Source organism: Giraffa tippelskirchi, chromosome 4 (assembly GCF_054371585.1).
Source record: "Giraffa tippelskirchi isolate mGirTip1 chromosome 4, T2T-mGirTip1v1.2.pri, whole genome shotgun sequence".
Lineage (NCBI taxonomy): Eukaryota > Metazoa > Chordata > Mammalia > Artiodactyla > Giraffidae > Giraffa > Giraffa tippelskirchi.
In genome coordinates this window covers 135,362,501-135,380,571 of record NC_137278.1, presented here as the reverse complement: position 1 = coordinate 135,380,571, position 18,071 = coordinate 135,362,501, and the positions used below count along the sequence as shown (strand labels likewise).

The following is an 18,071-nucleotide window of genomic DNA, read 5'->3' as shown; positions in this document are numbered from 1 at the left end:
GAAAAAATAGCTGAGGCTTTCATAAGCCATAAACATGAGTTTGGATTTACCCTCAAAGCAGTGTAAAGTCTGCCAAATACGTTTTTCTATAATTTTCACTGTACAGTTGACCCTTGAACAACACAGGTATCAACTGGGAGGATCTACTAACAAGTGGATATTTGTCACAGTAAATACTGTGGTGCTGCACCATCTCTGGTTGGTTGAATCCACAGATATGGAACTGCAGGTATGGGGGGCCAAATGTAAAGTTGTATGCATATTTTTGACTACAGGGAGAGTGGGTACCCAAACTCCCATGTTGTTCAAGGGTGAACTGTATTTAATTTGTATTTATTAATGTAGCTTTCAGCCTCCCTGGTCACTCAGATGGTAAAGAATCTGTCTCCAATGCAGGAGACCCAGGTTGAATCCCTGAGTTGGGAAGATCCCCTGGAGAAGGAAATGGCAACCCACTCCAGTATTCTAGCCTGGTGAATCCCATGGACAGAGGTGTCTGGTGAGCTACAATTCATGGGGTCACAAAGAATCGGACATGACTGAGTGACTTTCACTTCACTTTTATGTAGTTTATAAGAGTATGCTGCAATATGTTTGATTTTGTTCAAATTTGAAAGGTTATTTTGGTATATCAGTTACAATCAAAAATCTTTGTCATTTATACATAAAGTCAGTAATAATTTTTATGTGTCGATATATAGATCTTTATCTAGAGAAATCTATATGTAGATATAGACAAAAACTAGCTTACAATTTAGAGATTGCTTTTATGTTAACTTAATATTCAGAATTAGTTTACTCATGTAAAAAAAATGCCAGAAATATCCCCACTTTACAGATGTAAAACCTGAAGCACAAAGGGGCAAATTGAACTGTTCAAGTCATGCAGCTAGTGATGGTGTCAGAAACTGGACTTTCTTCCTGGGAACCAGTTCTCTCACCACTGTTGCCTCAGCAGAATACAACAGATAATGATGCAGTTTTTCTGTGTGGCAAAGGAAACCTAGAGTAGTTTGATTCTGATTTTATATAAAATCTGTCTCTGCAGTCCCTCCAGCTTTGCTAAAGGACAATAGAGCTATACTGAAATGATTGATTGAAATTGGTTAATAAAAAATTATATAAGCTAGTAATAGTTTGAAATGTAGTAGTTAGTATAATTTCATGTTATTATCATATTAGGTTATCTTTTCCTGGGTAACCAGTATACTCTTAGGAAATATATTTTGCTTGTAGGTACCATTTAGCAAAACTAATTTGAAGCTCAAATTGTAGACTGTTCTTTGTTAACATCTTTACATTGCATTCAAAGATGTGAACTCAACTTTTAAGCTATGTTGTATTTATATATATATATGGGTTGTCCTAGGACATCTGTTGTTTGCTTTAAAGTTGATAGATTGGAAATAAAAGACCATGAACCCTTTTGCCTCAGTTGACACAAAGAGTAAGTATTACTGCTGTACCACCAGAGCTTTTACTCACCCTGTATCTACTTCGAGTTACCACGTTCAGGTTTGGCAGGTTGGTCATTTGTTGTCAGTCTGCCTGAATCATGTTAACAATCTCTTCCTCTCCCTGGTCAATTTAGGCAGCCAGCTGTAGGGGGCACAAGCTCAACTCCTAGAGCACAAAAGGCCATTGTGAATCATCCCAGTGCTGCCCTTATGGCTCTAAGGAGAGGATCAAGAAATCTTGTCTTTCGAGATTTCACAGTAAGTAAGCCTTGGAAGCCTTATCTGTGAAGGTGTGAACACTGTATGATTTAGATCTTTATTCTTTTTCTTTTCTTTTCCTTTTTAAGGATGAAAAAGAGGGACCAATAACTAAACACATCCGACTAACAGCTGCCTTAATATTAAAAAACATTGGTAAATACTCAGAATGTGGTCGCAGGTGAGTAAACTGTAGTCAGAGTGAATTTATATATTATTTTACTTTTACCTGTAAGTTAATAAGGTTAGATATCTGCATTGTATTCACCTTTTCTCATCAATTTTTGGATATGTCCAAAAGCTTGTGTCAAAGTAGACTGTCATAGATTCTTAAAGGCCACAAAAGTGGAAGTTGAAACAACCAAAAGGTGTTCTTGAACTTGTTTAAGTTAAATTTCTTGTTGGTCATAGCATTTAGAGGAAAAAGTGGGTCTACAAGAGAAAACTTGGGAGTTTACTAGGAGGAAAAATGAATTGGTTATTTGAATCATGTGGAATTAGAATGGAATTCAGTTTGATAATTGCCGTTTTAATGAAACCATCAAAGTCATAGATATGCTAAGATTCGTGGACTTATGAGAAAACTTAGGATTTTATAGATCTATGGAAACTGGAAACAACTCTAACTCTTGAGAAAGCAAATGTGGATTTGTCTCCTTTGACCCTTGAAAATAATTTTTTAGTATTCTTCCTCCATCTTCAGCTGACTCAACTCGGGCTCCTTAGTTGGGAACTTGTCCTTAAATGCATCTTGCCTTCCAGACAGTGCTTTTCTCTCTTACTCTTTCTCTTCTCACATGCTGTTAATCAAATCTACCTTGGTTCTCTTCCTCCTATTTTACCTTGTGTTGGATCTTAATAATATTTCTTGTAGTTACATTCCAACTGGACTTTATGAGCATAAAAACAGAAGTATCAATTACAAAAAAAGCAATTACTTTAACTATATCAAACTTTAAAACTTCTGTAAATTTAAAGTGAATAAAACTTTAAATAAGTTTAAAAAATGCATTTGCAATGACAAAAGTTACTATATTTCATGTATCAAGTATTCCCACAGAGGAATAAGAAAAATTCTTAACATTCAAATTAAGAATAAAGTTTTTGTAGAAAAATATGAAGGTTTTGTCACTAGCATCTCCCAATTGCACTTATAGTATCATTTCTTCCTTTCTCACTGTATTTCTCTTCCTACCCCTTCTTTTGCTGCATTTCAATTTTAGCCAAATTAAACCACATGCAGATTCCAACCACCCTAGATGTTTTTCATGTCACACTTTTGTATCTTCCCTGTGTTACGGCCCACTGAACATCTGCAAGCCTTCCCTAATCCAGCTCAGACGCTGGCGTCTGTGTGCTGCCTTTCCTGTGCTATGTTCCTCCCTCATTGAGTCTGTCTTTATAACATTTCTATTTTATACCGTTTCATCTTACTGTTTTGTAAGTAGTTTTTAATATGGCTTTCCACCCTACTGTGTCTGTCAGATCTAATCTCTTGAATCTATTTGTCACTTCCACTGTATAATCATAAGGGATTTGATTTAGGCCACACCTGAATGGCCTAGTGGTTTTCTGTACTTTCTTCAATTTAAGTGTGAATTTTGTGTTAAGAAGCTCATGATCTGAGCCACAGTCAGTTCCAAGTCTTGTTTTTGCTGACTGTATAGAGCTTCTCCATCTTCAGTATTGACCATCTGGTGATGTCCATATGTAGAGTCATCTCTTGTGTTGTTGGGACAGGGTGTTTGCTATGACCAGTGCTTTCTCTTGGCAAAACTCTGTTAGTCTTGGCCCTGCTTCATTTTGTACTCCAAAGCCAAGCTTCCTATTAACTCCATATATCTCTTAACTTTCTACTTTTGCATTCCATTCTGCTGTGATAAAGCAGCCATCTTTGTTTGGTGTTAGTTCTAGGTCTTTTAGGTCTTCATAGACCTGTTCAACTTCATCTTTGGCATTAGTTGAGGCATAGGCTTGGATTACTGTGATGTTGAATGGATTGCCTTGGAAAGGAACTGAAATCATCCTGTCATTTTTGAGATTGCACCCAAGTACTGCATTTTGGACTCTTTTGTTGATTATGGTAATTAAGAGTAATTATGGTAATTATAGAGTAATTAAGAAATTACTTCATTTCTTCTAAGGCATTCTTGCCCACAGTAGTAGATATAATGGGCACCTGAATTAAATTCTCCCATTCCTATCCGTTTTACTTCACTGATATCTAAAATGTCGATGTTCACTCTTGCCATCTCTTATTTGACCACATCCAATTTATCTTGATTCATGGGCCTAACATTCCAGGTTCCTAACAATATGTTTCTTTACAGCATTGGACATGACTTGCACCACCAGAAACATCCACAACTGCTCATTGTTTTTGCTTTGGCTCAGCCTCTTTTCTAAAGCTATTTCTCCACTCTTACCCAGTAGCATATTGGATGCGTACTGACTCAAGTTTCATATCTCTTTACCTTTTCATATTGTTAATGGGGTTCTCAAGGCAAGAATACTGAAGTAGTTTGTCATTCCCTTCTCCAGTAGACCACGTTTTGTCAGAACTCTCCACCATAACCCACCCATCTAGGGTGACCCTACACAGCATGGCTAATAGAGTCATTAAGTTACATAAGGCATCCATGTGATCATTTTGGTTAGTTTTCTTTGATGTGGTTTTCATTCTGGAAGCCATAGGATTTCAATTCTTGCTTCTTCTGTTATGGATGTTCTTAACGTCATACTGGAGGCAGTGACCAAAACCATCCCAAAGAAAAAGAAATGCAAGAAAGCAAAATGGTTGTCTGAGGAGGCTGTACAGTTAGCTGAGAAAAGAAAAGAAGTGAAAGGCAAGGAGAAAGGGAAAGATATGCCAACTGAATGCAGAGTTTCAAAGAATAGTAGGGAGAGATAAGAAAGCCTTCCTAAGTGAACAATGCAAAGAAATAGAGGAAAACAGTAGAATGGGAACGACTAGAGATCTCTTCTAGAAGAGAGATACCAAGGGAACATTTCATGCAAAGATGGGCAAAATAAAGAACAGAAATGATAAGGACCTAACAGAAGCAGAAGATATTAAAAAGAGGTGGCAAGAGTACACAGACAAACTGTATAAAAAGGATCTTAATGACTTGGATAACCACTATAGTGGAAGCATTACTATGAGCAAAGCTAGTGGAAGTGATGGAATTCCACCTGAACTATTTTAAGTCCTAAAAGATGATGCTATTAATGTGCTGCACTCAGTGTGCCAGCAAATTTGGAAAACACAGCAGTGGACATGGGACTGGAGAAGGTCAGTTTTCATTCCAGTCCCAAAGAAAGGCAATGCCAAAGAATGTTCAAACTACCATACAGTTGTGCTCATTTCACATGCTAGCAAGATATTGCTCAAAATCCTTCAAGCAGAGCTTCAGCAGTACGTGAACCAAGAACTTCCAGATATACCAGCTGGATTTAGAAAAGGCAGAGGAACCAGAGATCAAATGCCAGCATTCACTGGATCATAGAAAAAGCTAGAGAATTCTAGAAAAACATCTACTTTACTTCATTGACTATGCTAAAGCCTTTGACCATGTGGGTCACAACAAACTGTGGAAAATTCTTAAAGAAATGTGAATACCTTTCCTGCGTCCCAAGAAACCTGTATGCAGGTCAAGAAGTACCAGTAGAACCAGACATGGAACAATGGACTGGTTTCAAATTGGGAAAGGAGTATATCAAGGCTATAGATTGTCACTCTGCTTATTTAACTTAAAGGCAGAGTAAATCATGAGAAATGCCAGACTGGATGAATTACAAGCTGGAATCAAGATTGCCAGTAGAAGTATCAACAACCTCAGATATGTAGATGATACCACTCTAATGGCAGAAAGCAAAGAGGAGCTAAAGAGCCTCTTGATGAAAGTGATAGAGGAGAGTGAAAAAGCTGACTTAAAACTCAACATTCAAAAAACTAAGATCATGGCATCTGGTCCCATCACTTCATGGGAAATAGATGGGGTAAGAAATGAAAACAATGACAGACTTTATGGTGTTGGGCTCCAAAATCACTGCCGATGGTGACTGCAGTCATGAAATTAAAAGACACTTGCTCCTGGAAAGAAAGGGACAAACCTAGACAGCATATTAAAAAGCAAAGATATCACTTTACTGACAAAGGTCCATATAGTCAAAGCTGTGGTCTTTCCAGTAATCAGGTAGGGATGTGAGAGTTGGACCATAAAGAAGGCTGATCACCAAAGAACTGATGCTTTTGAACTGTGATGCTGGAGAAGACTCTTGAGAGTCCTTAAACAGCAAGGAGATCAAACCAGTTAATCCTAAAGGAAATCAACCCTGAGTATTCATTGGAAGGACAGATGGTGAAGCTAATGCTCCAGTGGTTTGGCAGTCAGATACAAAGAACCAAATCATTGGAAAAGACCCTGATGCTGGGAAAGACTGAAGACAAGAGGAGAAGGGGGCAGCAAAAGATGAGATGATTGGATGGCATCACCGACTCAATGGACATGAGTTTGAGCAAACTCCAGGAAATGGTGAAGAAAAGGGAAGCCTGACTTACTTCAGTCTATGGAGTCACAAAGAATTAGACATGACTTTGCGACTGAACAACAATGTCCCCCTTATTAACCTAACTACAGATTTTTCTCTGAGTAATCTTTGTAGCCTGCACACCTACAGTACAGTGCCCAATACAATAAGAGATCATTCCAACTTGCTCCTTATTCTTTAAGACTCAGCTCAGGTCACCTCTTCCTTTCCTGAATTTCCCTCACTACCCACCCTTAACCTAAGATACCTCCTCCAGATTGCATGTTATTATTTACATGATGAGATCTGTGAAAGCAGGAGCTGAACATTTATTTTGGTTTTTGTGTTCTTGGTGCCTAGCATAATGTTGGGAATATAATAGCAGTTCAATAAATATCTTATTGATAGATAGTTGGATAAACGGCCTCAGAAATTCATTTTTTTCATAGAGTTCTGATCTGGAATTTGTGTGGACAATTGAAATTCTAAAACTAATTTTAAAACTTTTCCCTCACATTCAAGTTGCACATTCTTAGGGTTACAGCAAAGCCACTTTGGCTACATTTCATTATTGAACCAAAAGTTTTCATTTTACTGTTTTTGTTTTGTTGTTGATTTTGTTATTTTATTTAACTCTAAACCTTCCAGATGTCTTTTGGCATCTTCAGTTGCTATGATCCTAGAATAGTAGAAGCAAAAGAATTAAAGAAATCAATTAAATTCTTTCCATTCACCCTCCCAGTCTGGATTGAAATCTCCATATAGAGTGTCTGTTGAATATCTCCAGGGATGAGAAGTTTTGATAGAGCAGGCAGGCAGATTCTTTACCGTATGAGCCACAGGGAAGTCCCTGGAATACTGACAGAATCTGGCAAAACCCATAGATGTAACGAAGAGAATATAAGAAAGCAGAATATAATTCTCTGTTGATATATGGAATCTCTGGTGGAATATGTTACAAGGTGTGATTTTTTTAAAAACTAAAGCAAATTATATTTGCAATAAGAAAATCACAGGTCAACGGAAAAATATATGGAAATTTACTTTCATTTTACAGTACGGTATACTGAAGAGTATCAAATGTTCACATTTTTTAAAATTTGCAAAGTTCAGAATCTGGTTGTTTGAGTAATGTATACTGTTTAAACACAGTTTCTCTCCTTTGTGATTAAACTTGAGCTTTGGAGAATTGCAGTATATTTCTCTTCTTTTTGATGTATTTATCTTTTATTTGTGTAATACATGTTGTTGGTGTTGTTCAGTCACTACCTCATTCTGATTCTTTGCTACCCCATGGATTGCAGCATGCCAGACTCCTCTGTCCCCCACTATCTCCTGGAGTTGGCTCAAATTTACATCTGTTGAGTTGGTGATGCTATCTAACCACGTTATTTAATGTCAATACTACCCAAAGCAATGTACAGATTCAGTGCAACCCCTATCAAAATTTCAATGATATTTTTTGTAGAAATAGAAAAATTTGTTCAAAAATTCATATGGAATCTCAGGGAACCTTGAATTGCAAAACTATCTTGAAAAAGAGGAACAAAGTTAGAGGACTCACACTTCCTGATTTCAAATTTTTCTGCAAAGCTACAGTAATCAAAAGAGTGTACTGTCCTTAGTGACATAGACATACTACAATGGGGCAGACTGGAGAGGCCAGACGTAGGTCTTTACATATATGGTCAAATGATTTTCTATAAGGATGCCAGTTCTCTATTCAATGAGAAAAAGATAGTCTTTTCAACAAATGGAGTGGGAAAACTGGAAATTCACATGCAAAAGAATTAAGCTTCAGTTCAGTTCAGTCGCTCAGTCGTGTCCGACTCTTTGCGACCCCATGAATTGCAGCACGCCAGACTTCCCTGTCCATCACCAGCTCCCGGAGTTCACCCAAACTCATGTCCATCAAGTCAGTGATGCCATCCAGCCATCTCATCCTCTGTCATCCCCTTCTCCTCTTGCCCCCAATCCTTCCTAGCATCAGGGTCTTTTCCAGTAAGTCAACTCTTTGCATGAGGTCGCAGTATTGGAGTTTCAGCTTCGATATCAGTCCTTCCAATGAACACCCAGGACTGATCTCCTTTAGGGTGGACTGGTTGGATCTCCTTGCAGTCCAAGGGACTCTCAAGAGTCTTCTCCAGCACTACAGTTCAGAAGCATCAATTCTTTGGCGCTCAGCTTTCTTCACCATCCAACTCTCACATCCGTACATGACCACTGGAAAAACCATAGCCTTGACTAGACAGACCTTTGTTGGCAAAGTAATGTCTCTGCTTTTTAATATGCTATCTAGGTTGATCATAACCTTCCTTCCGAGGAGTAAGCGTCTTTTAATTTCATGGCTGCAATCACCATCAGCAGTGATTATGGAGCCCAAAAAAATAAAGTCTGACACTGTTTCCACTGTTTCCCCATCTGTTTCCCATGAAGTGATGGGACCAGATGCCATGATCTTAGTTTTCTGAACGTTGAGCTTTAAGACAACTTTTTCACTCTCCTCTTTCACTTTCATCAAGAGGCTCTTTAGTTCTTCTCTGCTTGCTGCCATAAGGGTGGTGTCATCTGCATATCTGAGGTTATTGATATTTCTCCCGGCAATCTTGATTCCAGTTTGTGTTTCTTCCAGCCCAGCGTTTCTCATGATGTACTCTGCATATAAGTTAAAGAAGCAGGGTGACAATATACAACCTTGACATACTCCTTTTCCTATTTGGAACCAGTCTGTTGTTCCATGTCCAGTTCTAACTGTTGCTTCTTGACCTGCATACAGATTTCTCAAGAGACAGGTCAGGTGGTCTGCTATTCCCATCTCTTTCAGAATTTTCCACAGTTTATTGTGATCCACACAGTCAAAGGCTTTGGCATAGTCAATAAAGCAGAAGTAGATGTTTTTCTGAAACTCTCTTGCTTTTTCGATGATCCATCGGATGTTGGCAATTTGATCTCTGCTTCCTCTGCCTTTTCTAAAACCAGCTTGTACATCTGGAAGTTCATGGTTCACGTATTGCAGAAGCCTGGCTTGGAGAATTTTGAGCATTACTTTACTAGCGTGTGAGATGAGTGCAATTGTGCGGTAGTTTGAGCATTCTTTGGCATTGCCTTTCTTTGGGATTGGAATGAAAATTGACCTTTTTCCAGTCCTGTGGCCACTGCTGAGTTTTCCAGATTTGCTGGCATATTGAGTGCAGCACTTTCACAGCATCATCTTTTAGGATTTGAAATAGCTCAACTGGAATTCCATCACCTCCACTAGCTTTGTTCGTAGTGATGCTTCCTAAGGCCCACTTGACTTCACATTCCAGGATGTCTGTCTCTAGGTGAGTGATCACACCATCGTGATTATCTGGGTCATAAGATCTTTTTTGTACAGTTCTTCTGTGTATTCTTGCCACCTCTTCTTAATATCTTCTGCTTCTGTTAGGTCCATACCATTTCTGTCCTTTATCAAGCCCATCGTTGCATGAAATGTTCCCTTAGTATCTCTAATTTTCTTGAAGAGATCTCTATTCTTTCCCATTCTGTTGTTTTCCTCTATTTCTTTGCATTGATCACTGAGGAAGGCTTTCTTTTCTCTCCTTGCTATTCTTTGGAACTCTGCATTCAAATGGAAATATCTTTCCTTTTCTCCTTTGCTTTTTGCTTTTCTTCTTTTCACAGCTATTTGTAAGCCCTCCTCAGACAGCCATTTTGCTTTTTTGCATTTCTTTTCCATGGGCATGGTCCTGATCCCTGTCTCCTGTACAGTGTCACGAACCTCTGTCCATAGTTCATTGGGCACTCTGTCTATCAGGTCTAGTCCCTTAAATCTATTTGTCACTTCTACTGTGTAATCATAAGGGATTTGATTAGGTCATACCTGAATGGTCTAGTGGTTTTCCCTACTTTCTTCAGTTTAAGTCTGAATTTGGGAAAATGCAGATCAAAACCACAATAAGATACCACTTCATACCCATTAGGATGGCTTTTATTAAAAACAAACAAAAAAACTGAAAACAAGTGTTGGCAATGATGTGCAAAAATTGGAACCTTTTTGTTCATTGCTCATGGAAATATAAAATGATGTGGCCACTGTGGAAAGCAGTATGTCTTTTCCACAAAAAATTTAACGTTTCAGGACTGCCCTGGTGGTGAACTGTATAGGAATCCGCCTGCCAGTGCAGGGGACATGGGTTCAATCCCTGGTCCGTGGAGATTCCACATACCACGGAGCAACTAAACTCATTCGCCACAACTACTGAGCCCATGTTCTAGAGCCCACGAGCTGCTACTGCTGATGCCAGCGCCACAACTTACTGAAGCCTGCACGCTCTCGGGCCCGTGAGCCGCAACTAATGAGCCCCTGTGCTGCAACTACTGAAGCCCATTTGCCTACAGCCTGTGCTCTGCAACAAGAGAAGCAATAAGAAGACCATGCACTGCAACTAGGGAATAGCCACTGCCCACTGCAACTAGAGAAAATCTGTGCAGCAATGAAGGCCAGTGCACCCTAAAGTGAAAGAATAAAAATAAGTTAAAAAATTAAATGTTTTATCCAGCAGTTTCACTTTCGGGTATATACACAAAATAACTTAAAGCAGGGAATTGAACAGATACTCATTCACCATTTTCATAGGAACATTATTTATGATAGCCAAAAGGTAGAAGCATTCCCACATGTCCGTCAGTAGATGAATGGATAACTAAAATGTGTGTGCACGCAGTGGAGTATTGGAGTATTATTCGGCCTTCATAAAGAATGCAGTTCTGATGTATGCTACAGCATGGGTAAACCCTGAAGACATTGTGTTATGTGAAATAAGCCAGACACAAGATGACAATTTTTGTTTTATTCCACTCATATTAGGTGCTTGGAAGAATCAAATAGAAGGTAGAATAGCAACAGCCCTCAGCAAGGCTTGAGGAGGGAGGCGGTGGGGAATCTGATTGGTTGTGGGAAGATGAAGAAGTTCTGGAGATGGATGGTGGTGATAGTTGCACAAGTGTCTGTGTACTTAGTGCCACTGAACTGAACACTTAAAAATGACTAAAATAGTAAACTTCGTATTGTGTGTATTTTACCACAATTTAAAACTGAAAACAACAAAGGAAGGACGTAGGGAAAATGCAGAGTGGCTGCTAACGAGTATTAGGTTTCTTTTTGGGGGTGATGAAAATATTCTAAAATTGATGGTGATGGTTGCCCAATCCTGGTAATATACTGAATACCACTGAATTTTATACTTTAAACAGGTAAATTGTGTGGTGTATGAATTATATCTCAATAAAGCTGTTATTTATAACAGAATATATATTAATACTCCCCTGTCTCACCCTTCATACCCACCTCCAAGAGACAGCTTTCAACAAGTTGAGTTTATTTTTCTGGCTCTTTGCCTCCATGTTTCTAAGTAGCATGTTTATGTTACTGTTTCTTAACAGACCTATTTTTCAGTGTACCTGTTGACCCTCTTTGTAGGGAACCCTGTTAAAACCTAAACCTCTCCTCTTCATGCCTTTTTCTTTCCTCATAATTGTTACATCTTATATCAGGTATTGTTTTATTGTTTGATGCTTAGCCATGTGCTACTGTTTTGTATTTCTTTTTCTTTTCTGGGGTTAATGATTGTCTTCCTGATTAACTTTTTATAGGCCTAATGCTGATTTTTTCATGTATTTCAATCAGTATGTTTCAAGCCTTTGTGTAAGCTACCTAAAAACTTAAGCATAATTGTAAACCTCTCTCAGTTCTGCATTTTTTCTGTTTGGAAACTGGCCTCGGCAGTCTGGAGAGCTTGCTTCGTTGGCCTGGACAACGGCTGTCCTTGGGAATTCCTTCTTTGTTGAAACCTTTTTTTTTTTTTAAATATTTAGTAATCTTTTTATTATATTCACATGCTCAGAGTGAATTCACCCCTAAGCCCTGAAACAACAACAAAAATATATTACTTAGATGTTTTATAATTTTGGTACCCGAAATAAAGACAAATAGAAAACTATGTCAAAACATTAAAAAGTTGCCAATTTTCATTAAAAGTATTTACATTTGTATTCTAATGTCAAATTTACAGATAATTCTTTTAAATAGAATACTCTGAAATATAAAAATAGTAAAATAAATATTGTTAAATACCCACAACATATTCATGAATGAAATTTCAGTTATTACTGTTCCAAGTTTAGATATTTATGAATGGCCAAGGCAGCTTACAGTTCCTTTTTACTTTTTTATCCTTATTCTTGGTTCCTTAATAGCATATAACTCTGTAAACCTTTTAAATGGCCACTGATCACTGCCAGGAATCATTTAAACATAAACACATGATTCTTCTGTAACCAGCAAGATTGCCCTATTAAATGCAATCGATTTTATCAATCACTAAAAATTAAGTGTTTTTACAAACGTCTTCTTTATGTTATAATATATAGAAAACATTACATGTATATTTCTTAAAAGTTTTGATTGGAGAGAAAAGGATAATTTCTTGGTTAACTTTTCTCTTTCCATTTAAAGGAGTGTTTTACGTGTACTTCAGCAAGGGTTAGAACGTCATGGCAACACCTTTTTGAACCAGGAAGAATCATTTTATAATTACCTTGGCATCCATACTCTGTTCTATCTAGTAAAGTTTTACATTATTTTTCCCCCCATACTTTTAAATTTTTTAACACTATATTTTTGAAGGTAATTTTCTTCATCAGTCTTAACTCTGGCTCAGTATTTTGAGTCAGCCACTTGAGAAAGTATTAGTTCACCAAAAACAGAGGCTGACTAGTACAAGTCCATTGTCACTAACTTACCCAGGGAGTACCTTGCTCAAATAGCTATTAATTTTTTTTATTATATATTCTGTTGTTTTACATGGTTTGGAATTAAAATTTTTTACATTAACTGTATGGTACAAATTTCATCAGTTCCAATAGTTTCTAGTGGGCATCCTGGAAGCCTGCCTGTCACACACTCAGGAGGAAGGCGTAACCTTGGTCACGGGGCCAGGTAGGGAGGGGAGGGGCAACCTTCTTTGGGACTCTAGTGGGCTGGGCACATGGGGACCACAGGCCTGGACTCGAAGATGGCCTTTCCAAGCATGTTTGGACAAATGCTGACTTTTCCCTATAGTTATCTGGCTCTGAAGCCAGGCAAGCCACTTCCACAGGCTGAGGGGGTTGGGTTGGTTGGGGGCTGGTGAGGAGAGGTTTGGTTTCATCATTTTACTTTGCTTTTTATTAAAGTATGGTATAATGTGTTGGAGAAAAGAATATATATACAGTTCCAGTTTCCACAGATCCCACCGGGTCAGGGTGATGGGCCGAGCAGAGGCTCAGAGGCTCCTCTGAATGTTACACAGGATGGAGGTTGCTCCATCTGCCCCAGGGGCTTAAGGAAGGGCCTTTCTGACTGAAACACCTGAAACCTTTTTTTCTTGAATCCTACTTACTTCCTTTACTTGATTTACTCTCTTGTGTGGTAAGGCACCTCCTCCATAATTTCAAGGCCCTACATGTGTGAAAATGTTTTTACTTTACCCTTACTCCTGATGGTTTGGTTAGCTTTATAGAAGTCTAGATTAAAAAATCGCTTTCCTTTAAAAATCTGAGGACACAGCTTTACTGTCTCCTTAGCACACAACTTTGCTGTTTAGAAGTCAGGGGCATTCTGGTTCCCATTGCTTTGTACAGGATGTATTTTCTCCCTTGGGAGCTCTCGGGTCTTTTCTTTTTCCCTCCCAATTTCTGATATTCTGAAATTTCATAATGCTGTGTCTTGGTGTGGTTCGTTGCTGTTGTTGAAGTGGGCATTTTATTTCAGTGGGTCCTTTCAGTCAGGAGATTCATGTCCTTCAATAATGGGAAACTTTCTCAAATGTTTCTTGTTATGATTCCCTGCTCTCCATTGTCTATTCCCATTTCTAGAACTTCTGGCTTTTTTTTGGATAATAGACCCTTGTAGAGTGACTCTGATTTTCTTTTATTTATTTTTGTCTGTTTAATCTGTTTTCTGATAATTTCCTTGACTTGATCATCAAATCTATTGAATTTGTACTTCACCTCTCATGCTTTAAATAATGAAAGCTCAAGTTGCCAGTTGTTGCTGTTTTGTAGCATTCTGTTCATAGATTGAATACAGTGCTTGCTCATCTTTCTCTGAAGAGATTACCGGTATTTTTTATATAATTATTGGGCTTCCCTGTTGGCTCGTGGTCAAGAACCTGCCTGCATTGCAGGAGACGCAGGAGACCCAGGGGTCAGGAATATCCCCTGGAGGAGGAAATGGCTACCCACTCCAGTATTCTTGCCTGAAAAATTCCATGGACAGAGGAGCCTGGCAGGGTACAGTCCAAAGGGTCAGACATGACTGAGCACACTGATCTATTTATTTATTTTTGGCTTTGATGGGTGTTCATTGCTGCACAGGCGCTTCTCTAGTTGTGTTAAGCAGGGTCTACCCTCTAGTTTCGGTGCTCAGGCTTCTCCTTGTGGTGGCTTCTCCTATTGTGGAGCACAGCCTCTAGGGTGCACGGGCTTCAGTAGTTGCAGCTCTAGAGCACATGGTCAAGAGTTAGATGCATGGGCTTAGTTGCTCTGCAGCATGTGAGGTCTTCCCAGATCAGGGATCAAACTCGCATCTCCCACATTGACAGGTAGATTCTTATCCACTGCACCACAAGGGAAGCCCGAAGAGACTGCCAGTATTTTTGAATTTTCTTTGGCTTCTAGTATGGTTGCTGTTTACTCAGAATCCTCGAATGTTTGGGATTGGGGGCTTCATGTTGTATTTTAAGAATGAAATACCTGCCGGCTTGCTGGAAGCTCCGGCTGCATGACCCCCGCATGTCACTGATGATTGCCATTCTAGGGTGGTCCCTGATGAGCCAGTTTGATTCCTTGAAACCCCTCAAATGTCAGTCTCTACTGAGATTGTTCTCCAGGGAAGAATCTTTGATTTTCTTGCCTTTAGAACTGAGCAACTTGAGGGAAAGTCTGTGAGGGCCTGCATTCTGGAAACAGAACTGGGCGTTAGGTGGTGAGGAGGATCTCACCGTGCTGGAGTATATGTTCACTTTCCTTCACACTGTCTGTGTCTCTGTAAGTCCTAAACTTTTCTGATTTAGTTTCTTCAGAAAATAATTTTCTTTTATTCATTTTGGGAAGGAAATAAGATAAACTTGTATTCAAACTGCAGTATTTTCCTAAATGCTGATTTGTGACTTAAATTGTTTTTACTAATCCTACTTAGAAGTTATTTCTTACCGTTAAGTGCATTAAAATAACACAATGTTTATCCTTTGTTAAACACATCAAAAAGATAAAGGAGCTTTTAAATTTGAAGTTGAAAAAATATACAGCAAAGGGCATATTTCATTTTTTATCTAGTGAGTGCTTATTTAATTCTTTAACCTAACCCCCCCAAAATAAATGATGTTAATTTATATAAAAAATGAAATTGTTACTTTAAAATCATCCTAGTGATTTAAATTTAGTCTTTCTAGTTTTATCCATGCAAAAAATAAAATAAAAATAGTTTTATTTATAAAAATAAAACACTACATTTTTACATGTGACTTTATCAGTTTAGAAAATATGACTTTCTAAAGTTTTTTAAAGTAAAGGCTTTTTGCTTTGTCAAAATATTCATTCATTATAGAGGAAATAATTTGATTACACTTAGTAGAGTATTTTTAAATGGAGTTTGTATGACTATTTTTTCTTTTCCAGAAAAAAAAAGTTGTAGACATTTTATAGTTCTTTTAAAAATTTGTTAACCTAAAGAAAAGTTAAAAAGAAATGTAAAGCTCAATAAACTATCACAAAGTGAACCACCCAGATAACCAACCATCCAAATTACGAAATTGTTCAACACTAGCATCACAGTGTCCCTCTGCGTGTCCCCTACCCCCAAGTCTTTACCCCATCGTCATCTGTAGGAACACTGTCCTGACCTATACCATCATAGGTTAACTTCCCCTGGTTTTGAATTTTATAAAAGTAGAATCCTTTAGTATTGTTTTTCTTGTGCTAGTTTGCTTTTTCTCTCAGTGGTGGTAGTGAAATTCACTCATATTGCGTGTGTATATACTGCTATGTACGTATAGCAGTATAGAATTCTGTTGTATGAATATACTCAGATTTCTTTTTTCCATTCTATTTGTGATGGACATATGAGCTGTTTCCAGTTTAGGACTATTAAGAATAATGCTGCCATGAATATTCTGTGAACGTTTTCCGGCCATATATGTACATATTTCTGTTGAGTTTTTATGAAAGATTGGTGATTCATTGGCTCTTTTGTACATAACGAATGATTCCAAAGAGGTTTTACCAGTTTACACTCCCTCCAGTATTGTATGAGTGAGTTTCAGTTGCTCCACACACTTGCCAACATTTGCTGTTGTAATTTTAATACTTAATTTTAGCCATTCTTTTGGCTGTGTGGTGTATATACACATATGGAAATTATAAAAGCAAATACCCAAATAGCCAAAGAAATGTATGAAAAGATGCCCAACTTGTTAGTCATCAATCTCAGTTTTTTAAAATAATTTTACATCTTTGTTTTGTTTTACTTTGCTTTGCTATAGTAAAAATGACTATAATCCCCATATGTTAAATTCTGGCTTTGAATTTCTTTGTCTATTCCCATAAATTGCTTCCTTACATTGTTTTTCATTCAAAATTTAGAAGTCTTCATCTCCTTTTCTGGTAGTTCTTTTACTCATGGTTATTTAAATGAAGGCACTGAATCTCATGGGTTCTTGAATAATTTCATACTCATTGATTTTTTTCCTAACATTTGCTGTGAAAAATTTCACACATAAGGCAAAAAATAATTTTGCTGTGAGCACTCATATACCAGTCACCTAGCTTTTGCCACTGACATTTTACTATATGTGCTTCATCACATATCTATCCCTCCTTCCATTTCTGGCTGATTTTACCCCTTTGCTTTGCAACCCTTGGCATCACTGTCTGTAGGCAGTACTCACTTTTCTAATTTGTCTTCTTCGTATACACAGTCACATCAATACTGTGATTTGAGGGGTAGAAAATTTCTTTAAAGTTTATAAATTTTTTTAAAATTTATTTATTTATCTATTTTTTACTTTACAGTATTGTATTGGTTTTGCCATACATTGACATGAATCTGCCATGGGTTTACATGTGTTCCCCTTCCAGAACCCCCCTCCCACCTCCCTCCCCATCCCATCCCTCTGGGTCATCCTGGTGCACCAGCCCCGAGCACCCTGTATCATGCATTGAACCTGGACTAAATAAAGTTTATAATTTTTTTAAAACAGCTTCTTTATGGAGTAATGTGGAATTCAGGTGATAGTTAAGCCGAATGTTGGCCTGGTTTGTTTCACTTAATAAAATAAAAAGAAACTTATCATACCTACAATTTTCTATTTTCAAGTCATCTCTTAAGGCAGCCATTTTTGTTCCTCTCCAGCTGTTTTCTGACATCTGAATTTTTATTTTATTTTGTCAAGGACACTTAACATAAGATCTGTGCCTTGACAAATGGTTACGTGTACAGTACGTTTGTTGACTGTGGCACAGTGTTGTTCAGCAGATCTCTGAGCTGTTTCATCTTGCTTAACTGAAACTTTATGCCTGATGATTAGTAATCCCTCACTTCCACCTGCCTCCCAGCCCTTGGCAAATACCATCACACTCTTTGATGCTATGAATTTTACTGTTATAGAGACCTGATCTGAATTTCTAGAGGCATGAATGAGGAAGAATACAGAATTACGCTGAGTGGTCTCCCTTATACAGAAAAGTACCATGGAGAAAAGGCAAACAGTCAGACATATTGCCTAATTCTATCACTACTGTTTAACT

The 18,071-nt window shown here is 37.9% G+C and overlaps 1 protein-coding gene and 1 long non-coding RNA gene across 7 annotated transcripts in view; one reads left to right on the top strand and one right to left on the bottom strand.

Annotated features, from left to right (window-relative positions):
• LOC145503524 (uncharacterized) overlaps nucleotides 1-1,580 on the bottom strand; it is a 32,813-nt gene extending 31,233 nt beyond the window's left edge. For 2 of the 3 annotated variants that reach the window (XR_014051537.1, XR_014051536.1), the window contains exon 1: nucleotides 1,486-1,580. This is a non-coding gene — a long non-coding RNA (uncharacterized LOC145503524). The remainder of the gene's footprint in view (nucleotides 1-1,485) is intronic. The other variant, XR_014051538.1, reaches the window with a different exon arrangement.
• Nucleotides 1-18,071, top strand: part of ARID2 (AT-rich interaction domain 2) — a 195,377-nt gene that overhangs the window by 175,472 nt on the left and 1,834 nt on the right. For all 4 annotated transcript variants that reach the window (XR_014051524.1, XM_081483139.1, XM_081483140.1 and 1 more), the window contains 2 exons: nucleotides 1,592-1,715; nucleotides 1,805-1,896. Coding sequence is in view for 3 of the 4 variants with exons in the window: in XM_081483139.1 (XP_081339265.1) it covers nucleotides 1,592-1,715; nucleotides 1,805-1,896 (216 nt within the window). In the remaining variant the exon portion in view is untranslated. The remainder of the gene's footprint in view (nucleotides 1-1,591; nucleotides 1,716-1,804; nucleotides 1,897-18,071) is intronic.